Here is a 20,307-nt window from a genome sequence, read left to right as displayed (position 1 = left end):
TAAGCTTGCAGATGCCTTTAGCTTGTGAGATCTGGGCTCATTTTCACAAGTATGCTGTTCTTTCCCTCTCCAAGATCAGCATGGTCGAGACTTGCGTTCATGAGACCCGCATGGTCGAGACTTGCGTTCGTGAGACCCGTTTCATCCAGGTAAGAACTTTGAAGAGTTCCTTGCCAAGATGCAAGATCTGTGAATGGAGCTTGAAGGCAGTCTAGCGGCATTCAATGAAAGCAAGAAAGTTCTGGTGCTTTGCGAGGCCATGCAAGATTCTTCTTTTAGTTCTTTCGTCTCTACCATTTGCATGATGTTGCTCAACTTTGAACAAGCTGAGCAAACTTTACACTTGGAGCTGGCTGCGAGCGGTTTGATTGTGGACTTTGATCAAAGGCCTTCCCATGTTTTGATCTCACAGTCTACATCAGGAAAGAAAGGAAAGAATGCACATTGAATTGAATCCTTGTCTACGTAACTAGGAGTACGCTACTTCCGTCTCGACAGGGACAACCCGATGGTAGCTGTGGTCGCTGGTGCCCGAGGACATTGTGGGACAGGCCAGGCACTGATACGTTGGCGACCTTTAAACTGCATCATCGCTTGGAGCAGCTCCCAGCCAGCTCCTCCGTCCAGAATCTCGAAGCCACGTTGAACGCCCGGATTTCGCCGAGCGTCCACCAAGTTTCTCCACGCAACTAAGTCGTGATTCATGCGCTTCATTGAACTGGATGAGAGCACTATCGCTTCTCAGTTTCGAAAACACCTGCCATTGATAGATGTATCAGCTGGACTTACCATTTGCAAGAACATCAATCCGAGGCTGTAGCGGTCTGGCAGGTTTAGCTGTAAGGATCAAAGTTCGTGATCTGTCACAGAAAATATTGACTGGTATAAACCTGCCATAGAACTGGAGAGAGTGCTGTTGCAGTGACAGGCGATGGAGCGGAGGGAGTCTGAGTGCTCATAACGTACAGCTCTGGTGCAGCGTACCTTGAACAAAGAAAATATGTCAGGAAACTTTCTGTACGCGAAGTTGAAAAGAAATTACAACTCAGACCTTGGATCCAGTAGGAACTCTTGCGGAATGTAGTCGATGCCAAGTAGCAAGTCCTCACCGACCGAGATCAATAATCTTGAAGGACTTCGACTCTGCAAAACATCCAACTGTTAAGAAGCAACGACTACATATCTACAAGCTTACCGTCGGAAAGATGAATCCCAGTCTCCCTCAAACATTTTAATAGCTCCATCTGGAATTCTCGCTCGGCACCTTTGGCAAGCTGTGTAGTCTTCAAGCTCAACGCCTTCTCAACCTGTCTGTCGCGATTTGAGATTTTCTGCATGAAACCGAAAACTCACTAACATTGTAAGGCATGAAGTTTACGAGAGGCGCCACACCTTCGTAACGCCACACCAGCAAAAACTCCTCCTTCGGATTGACTCTCTAGAACCAAAGATATATGAAACGCCAGAGAGAAAGAGAGGGATCAGCAAACCATCGTAAATCCGTCATCGAGAAAAATCAAAGAACAAAACCCACGCACCTTCTTTTGAGGATTTCGCAAACGATCCTTTGTAGACGGATGGATCCAAACGCTCCTCCTCCACTGTTCTTCTCCAGGACAAAGTCATCCTGGACGAAACGAACACCTCGCTTCAATAGAACTTCAGTAAAGAAAAACGAAGTACCTTCGTCTAAGAAGGCCTGAGCCTGAACTGGATTTGGGCAGAGTGCTCCCGTGCAAGGCAACAACCCCGATCACAATACCGTGGAATGCATCCATCCAATCCATCCCTGCTACCGCGACTAGGGCACTAGACATCGCTGTGAGATGTAAGAAAAACATAGAAATACCAGGAACGATGGCTAGCTCCAAAAATGCTCTGAAAAGTTTCTCCATCACATCTTGCAAATAAGCAGATGTTAATGCAAACAAACGAGTGTAAGAGAAGCGGTTACCTACAAGACGGATCTCTTCCTTTTTGCTACATTGGACTTAGCTCATTGTCGCAGCTGTTTCTCCTTTCCCTTAACGTCCGTCACAGAGTCTGCTCCAAAATCTTCGAAAAGAATTGCAACAGCGTTGAAAGTCGTCTTGCTGACAGAGACGTCCTCTTGAATACTTGCGATAGGTGCCACTCAAATAACTGAAAGTTCGTCCATGTCCGTGCTGATGGAACTAAAGCTCGAGTGCTTGTCCAAATCGGTGGCTACGGGATCCTTTTGTGTATCCTCTGCTTGAGTCGTAATGGTCAGACGTTGATAAGTGTGCCCTCGAGCTCAGCACAATGGTCGTCCAGACCCGTCGACTCCTTTAGGACAGTCTCAAGTTGCTTTCCCGGTGAGTGTAGGTGCCGAGGATTCGTTTGAAGTTAAACTGCGACGACACGATATCCAAGGCCAGGCTGGTTGTCAAGCATACTCGTTGCCATGGCCGTAGTGTCAGCTTGCTCCAATCCACTGCTAATCCAAAAACACATCGTTGCATGCTGTGGAAAACAAGTCCGAGGGATCCCGATTCGAGTCCACTGGTAAAGAAAAGGAAAACCGTTCACAGCTATTTCATGAGGACCTATTTGTACTTACGCAGTGAATTTGGTTCATGTGCATCAGCCTCCATCTTTATCCGAACACGAACAGAAACTCTCGTGATCTCCAGATAATCCTGGAAACAAAGAAAACAATCGGAAGTGAATATTTTTCTCAAGAGTATTCCTTACCCGAGCCGTTATGTCTGCCTACATGGAAAAACGAATGGGCAGGCGACTACTCTACCTTCTCAGCTATGGCAAAGCCACTCGTCCACTTGACGAGCGTTCCCGATTGCTGCGACATGGACAGCAGAATGGGATAAGTAAAAACTATCCTGTAGCTTATCCATCTCCATCCGAGCTTTGACAGTTACTTGGTTTCCTCCGATTCATTTCAACAGTTTGGCCACGTTACAGAACCGATTCATGCGAGATCTTACGTGGCAGTGTGCGTCAAGACTTCGTTCGTTTTATTCTCGCGTGAACTCTACGGGACGCGTAGAGTTCCAAAAAAACGACAAGCTCTACATTCTGTAGAGAAAAAAAGTGTGACGCAAGTGAGCTGAGAAGTAAGCATGATGTCAAAGCATCCTCTCTTTCACCGAGAGGATGGAGAGGGCTCCAGCTAGCAGAGCTGCTGAAATGCTAGCAGCCTACATACAAAAGCTCATAGCTTAGTTGGAGTACGAAAGAACGAATACTTACACGCATGGCTTTCTTTTTTGCCATATGGGTGTAAGCAGCCCACAGGATGTTACATGCCGTCGCCATCAGTGGAACGAGAGGAGACCCTGTGGCTTTGCTGGTAGTGCTGATCATCGTCACCTGCATCACAAAAAGAAAACTCTCAAGAAGCCACTGCAAAAGAATACACAATCTTACAGCACGAAAGCACAAGGGCACCCCTGAAGCAAGGACAGTGGTGGCGACACCAGAAAACTCCATGACCGTGAGTTCGCAGCAGCACACTTTCTCCTTTTTGAAGTTCCCGTACAACCCGTAGAGAAAAGCGTAGTAAGCCACTGCAACAAGAAGCGGCCACACGAATGAACCACCCAGCGATAGCACAGGCCACCAGGTAACATCGCCGACAGTATGCACGGTAAACATGAGCCCTGTTACGAGCCCAAGGAAGTTCACGTTTTCGACCACCACATCTTGTTCAATTCGGCCATAGACAAACCAGCTTATGCAGTTCAAAGCTGCAAAAAAAAATTTATAAACCTTAGTGGTTGAAAGATAAAGAAAAAAAGCAATTACTCGAAGTGCCATATAAAATGGCTAGTTGAGTCCCCGGGAGTAACGCTGTTTTCGCGAGGAAAACCGGCAAGACATACAGAATTACCGATGCAAGGACAGCTGATATCTACAAAAGCAAAAACAAAAACATGAAACAAAAAAAACAAAACTTGCAAAATCACCTTGAATGCCTTTTCCATCAGCGTCTCCTGGTGGCGCTCGTCCTGGTGCTGAGCACATCAAATTCATACAAAAGAAATCAAGGTGCTTTTTACCTGGTGTCGCTCTGGCGCGTCCTGCTGGCGCTGGTGTGGTACGACGTGGTGCTGATGTGGCACAACGTGGAGCTGACGTGGCAACCACAAATGAGACAATGGGGAATAAAGAAATGCTTTACCTCGTCCTGGAGACTCGCTGTCGCGTCCGGGAGACTGGCTATCGCGTCGGAGACTACGATCAAAGGCTCCTAAACCAGAGATTGTTAAAAGTAATGGGATGCCAGGATTCTTACCTCGAGAGACGCCATTCCGCGCTTGCTCCCGGAAAACCCTAGGGAACAGTAAAAAGCTTCGATTATTCGGGCTCACACAATCTGTGTAGACTTGAATCTGGTAGCTGCTGGTCAGGCCAGGATGGATAGAGCTCAATGCTTCCTTAGATCATTTCCTGCTAGCTGCTGGTCAGGCCAGGATGGATAGAGGTCGATGCTTCCTTAGATCGTTTCTTACCTGAGCTATACCAGATGCTAGCTGGATGGTTTCCAATTTATCATCTCCAGGATGGGGTCTGGCCTTTGCCAAAAGCAGCAAGATCTGGAGCAGCTTTCCAAAAGATCTGGAAGAAAAAAGTGAACAAAAAAAAGACTTTTGAGATGATGGAACCAAACTTACAGCCCCCAGAGGATGGTGTTGAAAACGTCCATACGTTCCACTCCTTTTTCAAATCTCCAGCGTGGGTTCCAGAGCTGGACTCCTCCTGAACGAACGAGTAGACAGTTTTTTTACTAGAACTTTAGCTTTCAAAGTTTCCAAAAACTTTGATCACCTGCGCACCAATGTTCCCAAGGCCTTTTGGTTATTCGTCGTGAGTCCTAAGTGATAATCCACAGCAGGCGAAACACGGACGATAATTCAACTGCAAAGCCTAGTCTCCAGATAAGACTTTAGTCTTTTGATGTGCTTCTTGAACAAGGGATTGTCTCCCTCGGCTCAGCTCGCTCAAAAGGAAGGAAAAACTAGCATGGAAGGAACTGATGGATGTAGCGATCAAGGGAGTAAAGAGAGGAAGAAGAAAGTACCTTCTAGACGCCATGGCCGAGTTGGGCAAACTCATTGATGAACTGGAGTGATTACTGAAAGAAAAGCCGAGCAAGAACAATGGATTTCACTTCAACACACCCATTGATTCATGTATGGCTGTATATATATACAACTTCAATCAAATCAGAAATCACTAGAGATCTGATCACGATTCGGACTGCTTCTAATATAAATCGTCTTGCTTGTTGTGTTCATCATTATTCCTACACTTCCCCTTCAAGCTGAGGGTGCTTGACACTCCAAGTTGATTCCTCAGCTTGATGAATGTAAGCTCCGAAAATGGCTTGGTTAGAAGGTCTACCAACTGATATTGTGAAGGAATGTATTCCAGGTGAAGATCTCTGGCTGCTACACGTTTGCGAATGAAGTGATGCTGCACATCTATATGTTTCGTATGAGCATGAAACACAGGATTCTTTGACATGGCAATTGCACTTCTACTTTCACAATGCAGAATGGTCGCATTTGATTGCTGTTGATTGAGTTCTCCAAGTAATCGACAAAGCTAGATGATCTCCCTTGCTACTGTACTGGCAGCTACGTACTCTGCTTCTGCACTGGAAAGAGCAACTGTCATTTGCTTCTTGCTTCCCCATGAAACCGGAGCACCAGCAATTATTGTAGTGCATGTGATCATGGGATGAGATTTGGATATACTGTCACTGTGGATCCTTGAACCTTAGGGGATAAATGGGGATAAAATAGCCACTAAGGGCTCTCTCATCAAGCAATTGCCTCTTTTCAAGTTAGATTAAGGGGAGAGAGATAAAGTGCATTACAGTTAGTATCAGAACAAATGGCACGGGTTAGATTCCCATTGATTAGTGGCTACTTAAAAGTATAATATACCCTTGAGCAAGGTATATTCCTACCCCTAAATTTGAAATCATACGTATTGGGCATCCATGTGTATGTCCTTTTTCTTGTATGGCAGTAGGGGTTGTTAGTCAATAATCAATGAGGACATTGACATCTCTGAAAGGGGGGTATGATTAGTTGCCTCACATGGAATATTAGTTGCCCTTGGCTCAGTAGCGGTTGTTAGTCAATAGTCAATGATGACATTGACATCTCTGAAGGGGGGGGTGAGTGTAGTCATAGGATGAGATTTGGATATACTGTCACCGTGGATCCTTGGAACCTTGGGGGATAAATGGGGATAAAATAGCCACTAAGGGCTCTCTCATCAAGCAATTGCCTCTTTTTTAGTTGGCTTAAGGGGAGAGAGATAAGGTGCGCTACAATTATGTAAATTCCGGAGCCGTTCCTTTCAAATACCTCAAAATTCTCTTTGCCATCTATCAATGATAACAACTTGAAGACTGAATGTATCAGCTGAGGAGACCAATGGCAAAAGAGATGTCAGGGCGAGTCATGTTGGTGAGGTAGAGTAGTCCTCCAATAAGCGATTGGTAGACCAAGGGCTAATCAATAAATCATCCATCTTGCTTGTGAACTTAATGCTGGTGATGATTGGTGTAGCCATAGATTTGCAACTTGTCATGTTGAACTGGTTGAAAAGCTTCTTCAGATATTGCTCTTAAGTCCTTCATCACAAACCTGTCCATGAGCTTGATCTTCACATCCTTCAAAATAGTGTCATTGTTGCTGACAATCAAATAGTTGTCCACATAAACTGCCATCACAACAAAGTGATCACCCTACTGAAGAAGATATAGATTTCCATCGCTGTTCAACCTTTGCATACCGAGACCTGTAAGAAAAGAATCCAAACATTCATACCACTGATGGGAAGCTTATAAAGAGCTTTGCGAAGCTTGTAGACAAGTTCGGAGCACCGTGATCCAAAAAGCTCAAAGCCTAGGGGTTGTCGCATAAATATCTCCTCCTTCAAGTTCCCATTAAGGAAGGCTGTTTTTATGTCCGTGTGATGTGTGTGCAAACCAAACTCTGCTGAAAAAGCTAGAAGCATTCTGATACTTGTTTGCTTCACAATTGGTGAGAATGTCTCATCAAATTCCACTCTAGGAACTTGTGAATATCCTTGAGCAACAAGTCTTGCCTTATAACGCTGAACCAATCCATTAGGATTTCTATGAAGCTTGAACACCCAGCGTGATCCGACAACTTCATGTCCTTCAGGAGCTTCCACCAAGTCATAAGTCTGGTTCTCATCAAGAGAATTCAACTCATTTTGCATTGCTGAAATCCACTTATCTACGTTAGGAGCTTGAATCGCCTGCTCAAAGTTGACTGGTTCAGAAGCTATTTCTGTTGCTGCAAAAGACCGCTGCTTGGGATGAGGTGCTCTGCTTGATCGTTCAGATGATGTCTGCCCATAGTTCTCCATGTTGAATGGTAGATCACGTGTGAGCCTGTCGACTTCTCCAGTTCATGCACGATGAGCAGCATCACCCTGTTCTTCATGAAGAAAAGATCTAGAGACTAGTGTTGGATGGTCGTCTGTTGAAGGAAATGAGGGTATAGATGATTGTCAAATCATTGTCATCTTCATCAATGTCTTCAACACCATCCCAACTCCATTCTTCCAGAGTCCACTTCATGTTTTGATTTGAGCTTCCTTCTTCTTGAACGTGATCTTTGTAGAGTGTTCCTTCATCAAAACGAACGTCAGTGCTTACAAAAATTTGATGATTCCCAGGCTGGTACGTTTGCACAAAATGGCACGAAGTATTTTGTGATGTTTACAGATGATTTCTCCAGTCATACGAACATCTTCTTTCTTCGTCACAAAGATGAAGTCTTTAACAAATTCAAGCAATTCATAGCAGAAGCCGAAATGAAAACTGGTTAGAGGGTTGGTTGTTTACATACTGATTCAGGAGGGGAATACGTCAACAAGTCCTTTCAGCAGTTCTGTGCTGAATGAAGAATTCTTCATCAGTGCTCTTGCTCTCATACCCCTCAACAGAATGGAGTCTCTAAGTGCAAGAACAGGACAATCATGAATGCAATTCAGTGCTTCCTTCAAGAATCAAGACTACCACAATTCCTTTGGGCTGAAGCAGTTAGATCAGCTATGCACATTCAAAACCTCCTCCCCCATTCTTGCAATCCCAACAAGATCCCAGAAGAGCTTTGGACTGGTCAAAGACAATCGATGATGCATTTTAGGTGTTTTGGTTGTTTAAGCTTTGCAAAAAGGGTTGATGAGCATCTCGGCAGTCGCATGGGTCCACAAACATTTGAGTGAACGAGCTACAAGGGACGAGTGCTTTTGATCACAATAGGTTTGAAAGTACGACAAGTTTGCTTGCCAAGAATGCAAGTGTGACATTTCACTGAACTTTGAAGAATGTGGTTGTTGAAGCCATCCACAAGCTCCTACTTCTACATATGCCTGATGAGAGGGGGATTAACATGTGCAACTCGAGCATGCCAAAGAGAACTATCTGCAGTCATGCATATCTCAAGAGTGTTTGATTTTCTCCAGAAGCTATCTCCTTCTCAAACAGGTTACCACATCTGGGAAAATGCAGTAATGGACGACCATTTGCAAGAACTTGACATTGATGTTTGGAGAAATTCACATCTAGACCTTCATCTGTAAGCCTGGCTACAGAAACCAGATTCTTGGAACATACCACACATTCTTCAAGAGTAGAGACTTTCTTCCCAATGGAACTCACACATCCCCAATTGCGCGAACAAGTAAAATGCTTCCATCTCCCACACAAATGCACTTCCCTTTTGTAACACGAAACTGCACAAAGTTCGACTGGCTTTGCATCAGGTATCTCTCTGAACCTGAATTGATGGTCAGTTTTTCAGAAATGTTTGGAACTACTACCTCAGATGATGCCGCAAGTTCCTGTGTTTCCCCTTACTGAGCATTTGCTGCGAGCCCTATGTTCATGCGCTGTAGCCAAGCTGCAACTGGGCAATCCTTGGAGTAGTGTCCTGGCATCCCACAGGTCCAGCATTCCTGTTTGTTCTTGCCCATAAAACAATCTCGAACTGCTGCTTCTTTACCAGAATTCCCTGAATTCTGCTGCTGCTGCAGATTTCCCCTAAACTCGCGACCTCTGCCTCGTCCTCCTCTTCCGCAGCCTCCTCTACCTCCATAATTTCCAACCCACAAAGCTGAATCAGTCTTTGACTGATTGCTTGATGTAGAAACATTTGATGTAGACTATGAGATCAAAACATGGGAAGGCCTTTGATCAAAGTCCACAATCAAACCTCTCACAACCAGCTCCAGTGTAAAGTTTGCTCAGCTTGTTCAAAGTTGAGCAACATTATGCGAACGGTAGAGACGAAAGAACTAAAAGAAGAATCTTGCATGGCCTCGCAAAGCACTAGAACTTTCTTGCTTTCGTTGAACGCCACTAGACTGCCTTCAAACTCCATTCACAGATCTTGCATCTTGGCTAGGAACTCTTCAAAGTTCTCGCCTGGATGAAAACGGGTCTCACGAATGCAAGTCTTAACCATGCTAATCTTGGAGAGGGAAAGAACAGCATACTTGTTGTGAAAATGAGCCCAGATCTCACAAGCACTCTTATGACACAAACGCATCATAAAGGCATCTGCAAGCTTAGAAAGAATCAATCCTTTTACTCGAGATTCCTTCATCTCCAGCGCAGCTTGTTCCCCAGGATCAAGCTGTTGTCAAACTGCTGCAATAGAGGCACAAATTGCCTCTTCATCCATGACTTCTCCTTCCACCGAAGTTGAAGCTCCCAATGCAGCAGGGGCTCACCGCGTATGAGCATCTGCAGTGATTGTCAGTGGTGAAACGATTTCCCAGGGTTCTCAGCACGCGCATCATTTTCTCAGACCAAGTGTTGAACCCTCTCCTCCCATCAAAGGCAGTGACTCCCTGAAGCAAGATCAATCCAACTTTGCTGCAGCTCATGATGTGAGGCACAAAGAAAGGAGAAGAAAGAATTCAGAAACTGAGCTCCGATACCATGAAAGAAAAGTGGAGCAAGAACAACAGATTTCACTTTTGATTCATGTATGGTTGTATATATATACAACTTTAATCAAATAAAAAATCACCAGAGATCTGATCACGATTCGGACTACTTCTGATATGAATCATCTTGCTTGTCATGTTCATCATTATTCCTACAATTACAATCCAGTTGCCATTCAGTCTTTCTCCCGGGAGAGTAATCGATCTCTCTGTAGAAAACAAGGACTTGCGGAGGCTTTGGAGAGGAAAAAGATGATCCCGACCCGACCACACGGCCCCATCAAGCTTGCAGCTGGGAATCAAAACCATGAGCCATTGAGCCACTGCCAGGGCACTTACCTTGCGGGAGCTTCTGCTGCTGAGCTCCGCAAAACGGAGGGAAAGGGAGCAATCAAAACTGTGAGCTAGAAGACACCAAGGAGACTGCACCTACGAGATTTCAAGAAGATCTAACGGCTGGGTTGCGAGATCTGTCCGCTTGAAGTTCACAGTTCAAGCAAGTGTGGGCCAGTGGAAGTTTGAGCGTCTGGCATTCATCACTGGCTGAGCTTCACTTTTCTTTACCATGGCTGCAGTGAACCGTAGAATGCGCTTACGTTGCCAGAGGAGCAATCGCGGAATAGTCATATGCCCATGCTCGGCAGAGACCACTAAATCCAGCCCATGTATCGTATATCGTATATTGGATCGGACCATATATAAATGGGATCTTATCCCATATCCCAAAAGAACAGCCGTTGGATGAAACGGTCTAGGCGCGGGTTTGGGGAAAGGGAATTTCTAGGTTTCCTACCATGGAGCAGGGATTGTTGAGCCCAAATGGTGAGTATGCGCTTGGTGATATCTACAAGGCCTGGGATCTTAGACGCCACTGGATTATACGGCGCCAGTTCTTGATGAATCTTGTGAATCACTGCTTCACTCTATATGGATTTTATGTAGCTACCATATATTGGCCCCCTCAGTTATCTGCAGAAGTGGGATGCCTTGCCTTCATAGTGATCACATTCTTCACAAGTAAGCTTTTGTGTTTTTTTTTTTCTCTTTTTCTTATCTAACAAGAGGTCTCCCCCTCCAGTGCTTTTGTATCTCCTCTTTGGTCGAAAGAAACCCGTTACATATGGTTTTCTTGTTGGAGGCATCAGTGGTATCCTTTCCACAATGAGCACAGATCCAAGGGTGGTGATCCCACTGGGGCTAATATTTTTCTGTGGATTCTACACTCCGGCAATACAACTGGCTCCTGACGATTGGTACGACGGGGCCAGTTGGTTCGTCATGACCGTGATCTTCACCACAAGGTGTCTGCTGTACATCGGTTCTTGTGTTGTGGCCGCGGCTGCTCCACCGCTGGGATGGAAAGCACAAGCCACTCTACTCTTGGGGTGCAGCGCTGCAATTGTCTACGCCAGCCTGCTTCATGACTACATGCTGCAGTCTCCAAGTGAAGCTCTAGAGGGCTGCTGCGATGGTTTGGCAAGGCTGCAACCAGTGGATACAGTTGATAAGGACAAGCGGCATGCCGTGCGACAAGAGAAGGCCATTCAAGCCTTGAGGGAGTTTGCCGAGGCAACAGGGAATACTTTACCAGAAAATCTCAAGAGCCTCAAGGCACCGAAGTGAATATTAATATTTGTGGCTACTGTTAGACTTGAAGGGTGTAGACATTCAGTTCCGAGAAAGCCTTGTTTACGTCTGGTACTCATCGCTGCTTGCCTAAAATGCTTTGTAATTTTCCTCTTCAAGTCCGAGTTTTATTTATTATAACATAAATGTTTCAGCTAGCGCGGAGGCCAATCAAAAAGCTAGATTTTAGTGTTCTCCACAATCTATTTAAATCTATCGTTAGACATTCAGGTGAAAGTTCGAAACTTTTCAGAGCATTTTGGAGCTAGTCATCGTTCCTTGCAATCTGGTGTTTCTATGTCTTACATCTCACAGGGATATGTGGTGTTCATGTCACAGTTGAGCCGGGAGCAACCAAGTTGACTCATGACGAAACCTTAAACGAATCCTTGTCACCTACTTGGGACCGTATGATTCGACGATCATACAGCCAGATTGTGCTGATTCGGACAACAGGCTCGAGGGAACACTGAAACCAAGAGCACCAGTCAATACCTTTCACAAGCGTTGGTTCCATGAGGGACGAGCACGAGGGCTCAGCATGACCCCGTAGCCAACGATTTTGACAAGCAACTCCCACAAGATTACCAAGAGCATACTTAAATTTGCATCAATCAGAAGTCCTTAAATAAAAAACTCCAACTAGGCGTCAAATGGCAAAGTGATAAAAGAAGACTTTCGAAGGCGCAAGGAAGAAAAAACTTTCATAGAGTTTTTCAAAGCGATGAAGAGAAAGGTCGCGCACGATCAAACGAGAACTGGCAGCTTTTCTTATCATTCTAGACCGATCGATCTCAGTCAACTGATGATCTTGATTGGTTTGAGTGAAAGGAAATTTATAGAAAGGATCAGCTGAGTGTGCTCGCATTATTCCTCGTTGACCTCCTCAACCTGGTCAAGATAAATCACATCAGGCATGGGACGGAAACCGGCGAAGATTCAAGGACAGCGAGGTGATAGCTTTGGAGAATATCATAGGGAGAGCGATTTCAGGAAGAAGAAGGAAAAGTAGAGGGACTGCAAGCTCTCGTGGGTGCGGAGCAGCGATTCCATCTTCTTTGGGAATGAGTTTGGTGCTGTAAACTTTAGAAATTCTCTCCGTTGGCTCGCTCTTCCATGTTTTCTCTCCGGAAATGGGAGCTGTCCATGTCGCAGCAGTTGGGAACGCTCGTCAAGTGGATCAGTGGCTTTGCCATAGCTGAGAAGGTACATGGAAAAACGAATGGGCTATAACACAAGCGACTAGACATAATGGCTCGGGTAAGGAATACTCTTGAGAAAAATATTCGCTTCCGACTGTTTTCTTTGCTTCCAGGATTATCTGGAGATCATGACAGCCTCTGTTTGCGTTCTGATAAAGATGGAGCCCGATGCACATGAACCAAATTCACTGCGTAAGTACAAATAGGTCCTCATGAAATAGCTGTGAACAGTTTTCTTTTCTGTACCAGTGTTTCCACAGCATGCAAAGATGAGTTTTTGGATTAATACTGGATTGGAGCAAGCTGACACTACCGCCATGGCAACGAGTATGCTTGACAACCAGCCTGGCCTTGGATATCGCAAATGAATCCTCGGCACCTATAGACAAGGGAAAAGGCGAGGAAGCTGAACTCCCAAACGCCGCTTGCAGCTAGGTAAGTCGAATGTAGCAAAAAGGAAGAGATCCGTCTTGTCGTTTGTTTGCATTAACCACTGCTAAGATATGATGGAGAAACTTTTCGGAGCATTTTGGAGCTAGTCATCGTTCCGTGAAATCTGGTGTTTCTATGTCTTACATCTAAACGTTCACGTGGTGTTCACTACGATGGCTGTGTCGCAGTTGAGCCGGTGGCTGAGGAGCCGAGCAACCAAGTTGACTCATGACGAACCCTTGGTTGAGAGTTGATAAAAGTCGACTTGGGACTGTATGATTCGACGATCAGACAGCCAGATTGTGCTCATTCGGACAACAGGCTCGAGGGAACACTGAAACCAAGAGCACAGGGGTTGGTTCCATCAGGGACGAGCACGAGGGCTCAGCATGACCAAACGATCCCGTAGCCAACGATTTTAACAAGCAACTCCCATCAGCGAGCGGCTTACTAGCTCGGACGTGCCGGAGCTTTTGAGCACGAACTTTTAGTTCTTTGCGTGTCACATATCGCGAGATCTGTGGCAGCAAGACTATCCCTTGGCAGGATCGAAGGCAACGCTGCTGCAATCCTTTTTACTGATTGAAGGTTTATATTTATTTTTTTTACATTTCGCTACATTCGTGTCTCAGGCCCAGATTTTCTGGGGACTTTCCCTTTCGTAACACCGAGCTTGTCCGGTTGTACAAAGAATCCGTCTTGGAGGCTTTTCTTTGTGTTTCTTCGCATCACTGCCTATCCAGGTATTCTCTTATTTGCTCCCCTGCAAAATATGGTGGAAAAACTGTCTGGAGCTAGTCATCATGCCGCATTTGAAATTTGGTATTTCTATGTTCAGTTCGCAGTCGTCCCATGAACTCCACAGGGTTGCATCATGCCGTACTTTCTCAAACATTTACGCGGTAGATTTTTTCAAAGCGATTTCTTTATTTTCAAAGCTTGATAGCAGAGTCAATAGGCCGTTATCCAAGCCAAACTCACAATCTTTTATGGCTAATCAAGCTCTAAAAGTTGTAGTTCTGCTTTAGTTTCTTGAAGTTGAGGCTATTCATGTTTTCCGGTGAAGTATTCCCGGTTGCCTTGGCAAACTCCTTCAAAGCTTCAATGGCCTTCTCTTGCTGCATTGCAATCAGCTTGTCGGTATCCTCTCTTGCTGCCAAACCATCGCAAAAACAATCTACAAGAATTTCATATGGAAACTGCGACATATAGACATGAACCAGCCCCGCGTAGACAATTGCAGAGAATAATATTAGTGTGATAATTTCCAATATATGTGATAACTTTCTTTCGACCAAAGAGAAGATGGGAAACCCCTGGATGTAGGAACCTCTTGTTAGTTTCTAAAGATATAAAGGAAAACAAAGCTTACATGATAGTAAAAGTACACTGAAACCAACGCACAGGCTCAGGGAGCCAATATATCGTAGCTACAGAAAATCCATATGCACTGAAGCAGTGACTCACAAGATTCATCAAGAACTGCCGCCATATAATCCAGTGGCGACATTCCAGGCCTTGTAGATATCACCAAGAGCATACTCACCATTTGGGCTCAACAATCTCTGCTCCATAGGGTAACTTACAAACTCCTTCACATCCTCTTAAATTTGCATCAATCAAAAGTCCTTAAATAAAAAACTCCAACTCACACAGGAAGAAAAAACTTTCCTAGAGTTTTTCAAAGCGATCAAGACAAAGGTCGCGCACGAGCTTGTATCAAACGAGAACTGGCAGCTTTGCTTATCGTTCTAGACCGATCGATCTGACGCTCTCCATCTCAGTCAACTGATGATCTTGATTGGTTTGAGTGAAAGGAAATTTATGGAAAGGATCAGGTGTGCTCGCATTATTCCTCCTCAACCTGGTCAAGATAAGCACTGGGCATAAATCACATCAGGCATGGGATGGAAACCAGCGAAGATTCAAGGACAGCGAGGTGGAGAATATCGGGATTTCGAAGAAGGAAAAGAAGAGGGACTGGGTGCGGAACAGCGATTCCATCTTCTTTGGGAATGAGTTTGGTGCTGCCGCAAACTATGCCAAGCTTGGCTCGAAGGTTCATCCCTTGATCGCTAGAAGCTTTCCTGATCTATGACTTCGTTCTCTTCTTCCTTCTAAGCTAGTTTTCATTGGCTTTCAAGCGAGCTCTAAAAAAATGGGATCGATGCTCAGCCAAGACGTGGGATTCTTCGACCCGGCGAGTCTTTGATTATCTCGTTTGATCCATATCTCCACTACATATGGCAGGATCCGTCTCAGGTTTTGCAGTTGGATTCTCGTCCGTGTGGCAACTTATGCTCGTCTCTCTTGCTGTTGTTCCCGGCATCGCTCTCGCATGTGGATTGTGCACATAGGACCAAAACAGGTCCAAACTTTGATCTTCCTTCCAGAGAGTCTTATTCGAGAAGCCTTGGATTCTTACGCTCGAGCGCTGGAAACGACGGTGGAGAGTGAACATTTCTTCCAGATCTGTTGGAAACGCTGCTCCCAGTCTGGCTGCATTCAGCCAAGGCCAAGCTGCCGGATACACCATCCTGGAGATTCAAGGTCGACAGCGTCCAAGAATCATCGCGATTGACAAAGTGTGACCGATCTTCCAGGCTCTCCATCCATCCCCGCGAGAATGACCGTTGGAAGCAGCGGATATCCGGCAAGAGCTCCTCATTTCTACGATCCCAGTCAGAGCCCGGGCAGAAAAGAAAGGAAAGAATGCACATTGAATTGAATCCTTGTCTAAGTAACTAGAAGTGCGCTACTTCCGTCTCGACAGGAACAACCCGATGGTAGCTGTGGTCGCTGGTGCCCGAGGACATTGTGGGACAGGCCAGGCACTGATACGTTGACGACCTTTAAACAGCATCATCGCTTGGAGCAGCTCCTCCGTCCAGAATCTCCAAGCCACGTTGAACGCCCGGATTTCGCCGAGCCTCCACCAAGCTTCTCCACGATTCATGCGCTTCATTGAACTGGATGAGAGCACTATCGCTTCTCAATTTCGAAAACACCTGCCATTGATAGATGTATCAGCTGGACTTACCATTTGCAAGAACATCAATCCGAGGCTATAGTGGTCTGGCAGGTTTAGCTGTAAGGATCAAAGTTCGTGATTTGTCACAGAAATATTGACTGGTATATGCCTGCCATAGAACTGGAGAGAGTGCTGTTGCAGGAGTCTGAGTGCTCATAACGTACAGCTCTGGTGCAGCGTACCTTGAACATAGAAAAAATATCAGGAAACTTTCTTTACGCGAAGTTGAAAAGAAATTACAACTCAGACCTTGGATCCAGTAGGAACTCTTGCGGAAAGTCCTCACCGACCGAGATCAATAATCTTGAAGGACTTCGACTCTACAAAACATCCAACTGTTAAGAAACAATGGCTACATATCTACAAGCTTACCGTGGGAAAGATGAGGTTTTAATGAACAATCCAGTCTCCCTCAAACACTCGATCTGGTTTTCTCGCTCGCAACCTTTGGCAAGCTGTGTAGTCTTCAAGCTCAACGCCTTCTCAACCTGTTTGGCTTGTGTGGCGTTACGAAGGTGTGGCGCCTCTCGAGGATTTTCCTTACAATGTTAGTGAGTTTTCGGTTTCATGCAGAAAATCTCAAATCGCGACGGACACTCCTCCTTCGGATCGACTCTCTAGAACCAAAGATATATGAAACGCCACACACACACACACAGTCCGTCAGCACATTTTCCCGGGCATGCTCGTCGCACGCGCTGGTTCATCCAAGCCTCCACTGCTCAGCCTTCTTCACCACCACTGGAAACGACTGCGCGTTAACAAACAAGTGTTTCAAAGTGATCGAGAAAAATCAAAGAACAAAAGCCACGCACCTTCTTTTGAGGATTTCGCAAACGATCCTTTGTAGACGGATGGATCCAAACGCTCCTTCTCCAATGTTCTTCTCCAGGACAAAGTCATCCTGGACGAAACGAACACCTCGCTTCAATAGAACTTCAGTAAAGAAAAAAAGAAATACCTTCGTCTAAGAAGGCCTGAGCCTGTTTCCTATCGAATTTGGGCAGAGTGCTCCGATACACCACATCGCCACACTCCACCGTGCAAGGCAACAACCCCGATCACAATACCGTGGAATGCATCCACTATTACCGCGACTAGGGCATTGGATCGATGCCCGCCGCGCCGTCCCATCTCCCCCCGCTCGATCGGTGCCCCAAGAAGCCGCTAAGCCCCGATCTCGCGCCACAGCAAGGATCATCATGGATTTCTAGCCTAATTTCCCCTCGCGACACGTCGGACTTGCGAATTTCACGTGGCAGATGTTAACTGACGTGGTGCTGCTGATGTGGAAAACATTTTCTTTCCTTTTTTCTTTTATTACGTACGAGGGCACATCGATCGGACGGCCACGATCGGCCACTACAACTGGAAGGTTCCAGCTATTAAATGCCAGACGGTCTTTTCCAGGCGTCCGGCCGCTAGCACGTGGAGGCCTGCCATTGTTGGACTTCCCGGCAGCTTTCCCGGCGACTGAAGTGTGTGGGGGACACATGGGACAACCCTCACCGGCAAAATATTCCCGGTCGCGTTTATTTGTTTGGACGGTCCATCCAAAATTAACCGGTCCAACTGCCCGTGCGTTCCGCGACGACCGGAAAAGAGCCTGTGCCCCACCGGCACGCGGCAGTGGCCAGGGGATACTTACCCGCTGTCCCGGTCACGGTGGTGGTCCGGACGTGAGCCCGCCCCTCAAATCGAGCCTAGAGTCAAGCAAAGAAGGAAGTGTGGTGAGTGTGAGCGAGGAAGAAAAGGGGAAACTTTTAGAGAAGAGTGTGAGAGTGTGTGAGAGTGGAAGAAGAAGTGGTCTATCTTTCCCATCTAGCTCTGGTACAGTGTAGTAGTGAGAGTAGTGAGCGTGTTCTTCGGGGTGTTCTTAGCTTCTAGCAATCGTGTGGGTGTCTTCTCCAGAGCTACATTGTGATCTCGCGCTCTCAATCGCCCAGGATGAAGATGCGCAAGCACCACTGCGCGAGGCTCAAGCACGCCAAAGGCCAAATCTTCACTTGCGGGATGTTTGGGACGTGCTCCGACAGCGTCCTCAGCCCAAGAACACCGCCGCCAGCGCTGGTCATCTCCAGCCCCCTCCCTACAGCGGCGGCGGCCGCGAATCTCCCTCCCCCTCCTCCTCCGCCAGCCCCGGCCGCGGCGCCGCCCCCCAAGAGCAATGCCGCCGTTCCCGAGAAGCCCAAGGCGGCGCCGCTGGCGGAGGTGCTGGCTCTTCCGCCATCCCCGGACACGGTCGCCCAGGAGAAGATCCTCAGCCAGTGGGACTTTGGGCTCAAGCAGCAAATGGTCCAGCTGCGCGAGAGGGAGAGTGAGATGATCAAGGCGGCGGCAGCGGCGGCGGTGGCAGCGGCGGAGCCCAAGAGCGCCTCCGCTGGCAACAAGGACGATTCCTCCCCCCAAGAGGCCGGCTTCTTCAAGGAGAGGTATGTGGGTCTCGTGGACAGGGATCTCAGCCCCTTCCAATCCTCAAGAACAGCGCCACCAGCTCCAGCGGCGAATCCAGCGCCACCAGCGGCCGATCAGTCGCTCGACTCGCTCACCAAGGACACCGCCTGCGGCAGATTCGCGAAGGCCTCGCTGCGATCCCTGCGCGTGCTGGCGGAGGAATCAGATCGAAACAAGCGCGCCATCATCGCCGCCGGCGTCCCGGACAGCCTCATCGCCCTCCTCCTCTCCTCCTCCCCGGAGATCGAGAAGCGCGACATCCTCCGCGAGGCGCTGGCGCTGCTGGCGGCGCTGGCCGACGACGAGCACACCCAGGATCTCATCGCGCGCTCGCGCCTCCTCCCCGCTATCGAGTCCGACCTCCGCCGCCGCTCCACCGACGCGTGGATCCTCCTCTGCAAGCTCTCCGCCAACGAATCCGCGGTGGATCCGGCCGCCAGCTCCGGCATCCTGGGCGCCTGCGTAGCGCTGCTCAAGGATCCCTCCGCAGAGGCCAAGCTCGTCCGCCTAGCCCTAAAATCAATGCTGGGGATTTGCCTGAGCAAGCCGAATCGCATCCCAGCCGTCAAGGCCGGCGCCGTGGAGGCGCTGCTCGACACACTGGTGGATCTCCATGGCGTCGATGGTGGCGAGTTTTGCAGCAAGAGTGGGATCGTCGTCAACGTCGAGAGGGCGCTCGCGACGCTGGAGCTGCTGTGCACGAGCAGCGAGGGCCGCGCGGCGATTTGCAGCCAGCCCAACTTCATATCCGAGCTCGTCGGGCTCGTCCTCGGGGTCTCGGAGCGCGCAACCGAGTACGCCGCCGGTGTGCTCTGCGCGGTGCTGTGCGACAATCTGGGCAGCGAAGATGGTACCACCGCCGCCGCCGCCAGCTTCGCCGCTGGAGCTGCCAGGATCACTTCTAGCGCCACCTTCAATGGGCTTGGCGAGCACAGCAGCGTCCAGGAGATGGCGGTGAAAGGTGGCGCGCCCGCGCAGATGCTGCTGGTAATGCAAAGCGATTGTAGCGATCGCGCGCGGAGGAAGGCGGCCAAGCTTCTCAAGGCGCTCCACAAGTATGGGGAGAATCACAACACGATTCACAGCGACCTGGCCAGCACGATCACGTATTGATCTGATCGATCACGTATGGGTTCTCAGATTTGCATCTGGGGGACTCTTGTCTGGTGATCTCCGGGAAGATCCGGATCCGCGGTGTACAAAAACTATCCCGATCCCGATCCCACTTCCACGCTGCTGTGGAGAACGATCGAGCGAGCGAGCAAACACACGAGCAAACCAACGAACACCAAGAGGCCTGCTGTGTATATATTAGTATGAAGTTAATCAAAAACTTTCTTCTCTGAAACAACGTTGTAAGTGTTAGTAGATCCCCGATCTCGTCTCGATCGATCTTTCGGTCCACTCGAGAGATATTGCTCGGCTTGGTGTCGACAAGTCCAACAACAGGGAAAGAATGAAGTTTATAATTGCTCCCGAGGACCAAAGGAAAGGCGGGCGTGGGGAAGTCCATGCTGCTCTTGATGGAAAAGAGTGCTATTCTAGGATTAAAGAAGGCACCAACCTTTGATTGCA

General features: G+C 47.6%; 3 protein-coding genes and 2 long non-coding RNA genes across 8 annotated transcripts; 2 read left to right on the top strand and 3 right to left on the bottom strand.

Annotated features, from left to right (window-relative positions):
• Nucleotides 1-418: 418 nt before the first annotated feature.
• Nucleotides 419-1,840, bottom strand: LOC112347535. Its single transcript, XR_002992790.1, has 6 exons — nucleotides 1,684-1,840; nucleotides 1,393-1,627; nucleotides 1,196-1,331; nucleotides 1,052-1,143; nucleotides 891-984; nucleotides 419-837 (listed from the first exon to the last, which is right to left on the bottom strand). It is a non-coding gene; the product is annotated as an uncharacterized LOC112347535 (long non-coding RNA).
• Nucleotides 1,841-1,864: 24 nt separating this feature from the next.
• Nucleotides 1,865-4,912, bottom strand: LOC9646944. Of its 4 annotated transcripts, none has more exons than XM_024678455.1 (12): nucleotides 4,656-4,912; nucleotides 4,494-4,599; nucleotides 4,277-4,431; nucleotides 4,163-4,231; nucleotides 4,041-4,112; nucleotides 3,948-3,995; nucleotides 3,787-3,892; nucleotides 3,232-3,728; nucleotides 2,716-3,179; nucleotides 2,582-2,660; nucleotides 1,955-2,523; nucleotides 1,865-1,900 (listed from the first exon to the last, which is right to left on the bottom strand). In XM_024678455.1, exons 3-9 carry the CDS (start codon nucleotides 4,289-4,291, stop codon nucleotides 3,108-3,110), a joined length of 879 nt encoding a protein of 292 aa, XP_024534223.1. In that variant the 5' UTR covers nucleotides 4,292-4,431; nucleotides 4,494-4,599; nucleotides 4,656-4,912; the 3' UTR covers nucleotides 1,865-1,900; nucleotides 1,955-2,523; nucleotides 2,582-2,660; nucleotides 2,716-3,107. The 4 variants fall into 4 exon arrangements, with proteins under 4 accessions (XP_024534223.1, XP_024534243.1, XP_024534236.1 ...); XM_024678475.1 differs by having other exon boundaries at nucleotides 3,232-3,351; nucleotides 3,409-3,728; nucleotides 4,494-4,909; XM_024678468.1 differs by having other exon boundaries at nucleotides 3,948-3,974; nucleotides 4,494-4,912.
• Nucleotides 4,913-10,718: 5,806 nt separating this feature from the next.
• LOC9629119 lies at nucleotides 10,719-11,771 on the top strand. Its single transcript, XM_024678553.1, has 2 exons — nucleotides 10,719-11,004; nucleotides 11,066-11,771. Exons 1-2 carry the CDS (start codon nucleotides 10,782-10,784, stop codon nucleotides 11,608-11,610), a joined length of 768 nt encoding a protein of 255 aa, XP_024534321.1. The 5' UTR covers nucleotides 10,719-10,781; the 3' UTR covers nucleotides 11,611-11,771.
• A 4,125-nt stretch (nucleotides 11,772-15,896) lies between these two features.
• Nucleotides 15,897-17,475, bottom strand: LOC9646943. Its single transcript, XR_002992796.1, has 5 exons — nucleotides 17,240-17,475; nucleotides 17,094-17,182; nucleotides 16,651-17,029; nucleotides 16,528-16,598; nucleotides 15,897-16,460 (listed from the first exon to the last, which is right to left on the bottom strand). It is a non-coding gene; the product is annotated as an uncharacterized LOC9646943 (long non-coding RNA).
• A 492-nt stretch (nucleotides 17,476-17,967) lies between these two features.
• LOC9646942 (U-box domain-containing protein 25) lies at nucleotides 17,968-20,080 on the top strand. Its single transcript, XM_024686369.1, has one exon. It carries the CDS (start codon nucleotides 18,226-18,228, stop codon nucleotides 19,843-19,845), a length of 1,620 nt encoding a protein of 539 aa, XP_024542137.1. The 5' UTR covers nucleotides 17,968-18,225; the 3' UTR covers nucleotides 19,846-20,080.
• Nucleotides 20,081-20,307: the final 227 nt, after the last annotated feature.

This window comes from Selaginella moellendorffii, unplaced genomic scaffold (assembly GCF_000143415.4).
Source record: "Selaginella moellendorffii unplaced genomic scaffold, v1.0 SELMOscaffold_1, whole genome shotgun sequence".
In the NCBI taxonomy this organism is placed as follows: domain Eukaryota; kingdom Viridiplantae; phylum Streptophyta; class Lycopodiopsida; order Selaginellales; family Selaginellaceae; genus Selaginella; species Selaginella moellendorffii.
Note: the sequence above shows the minus strand (reverse complement) of the source record. Positions and strands in the feature narration are given on the sequence as shown.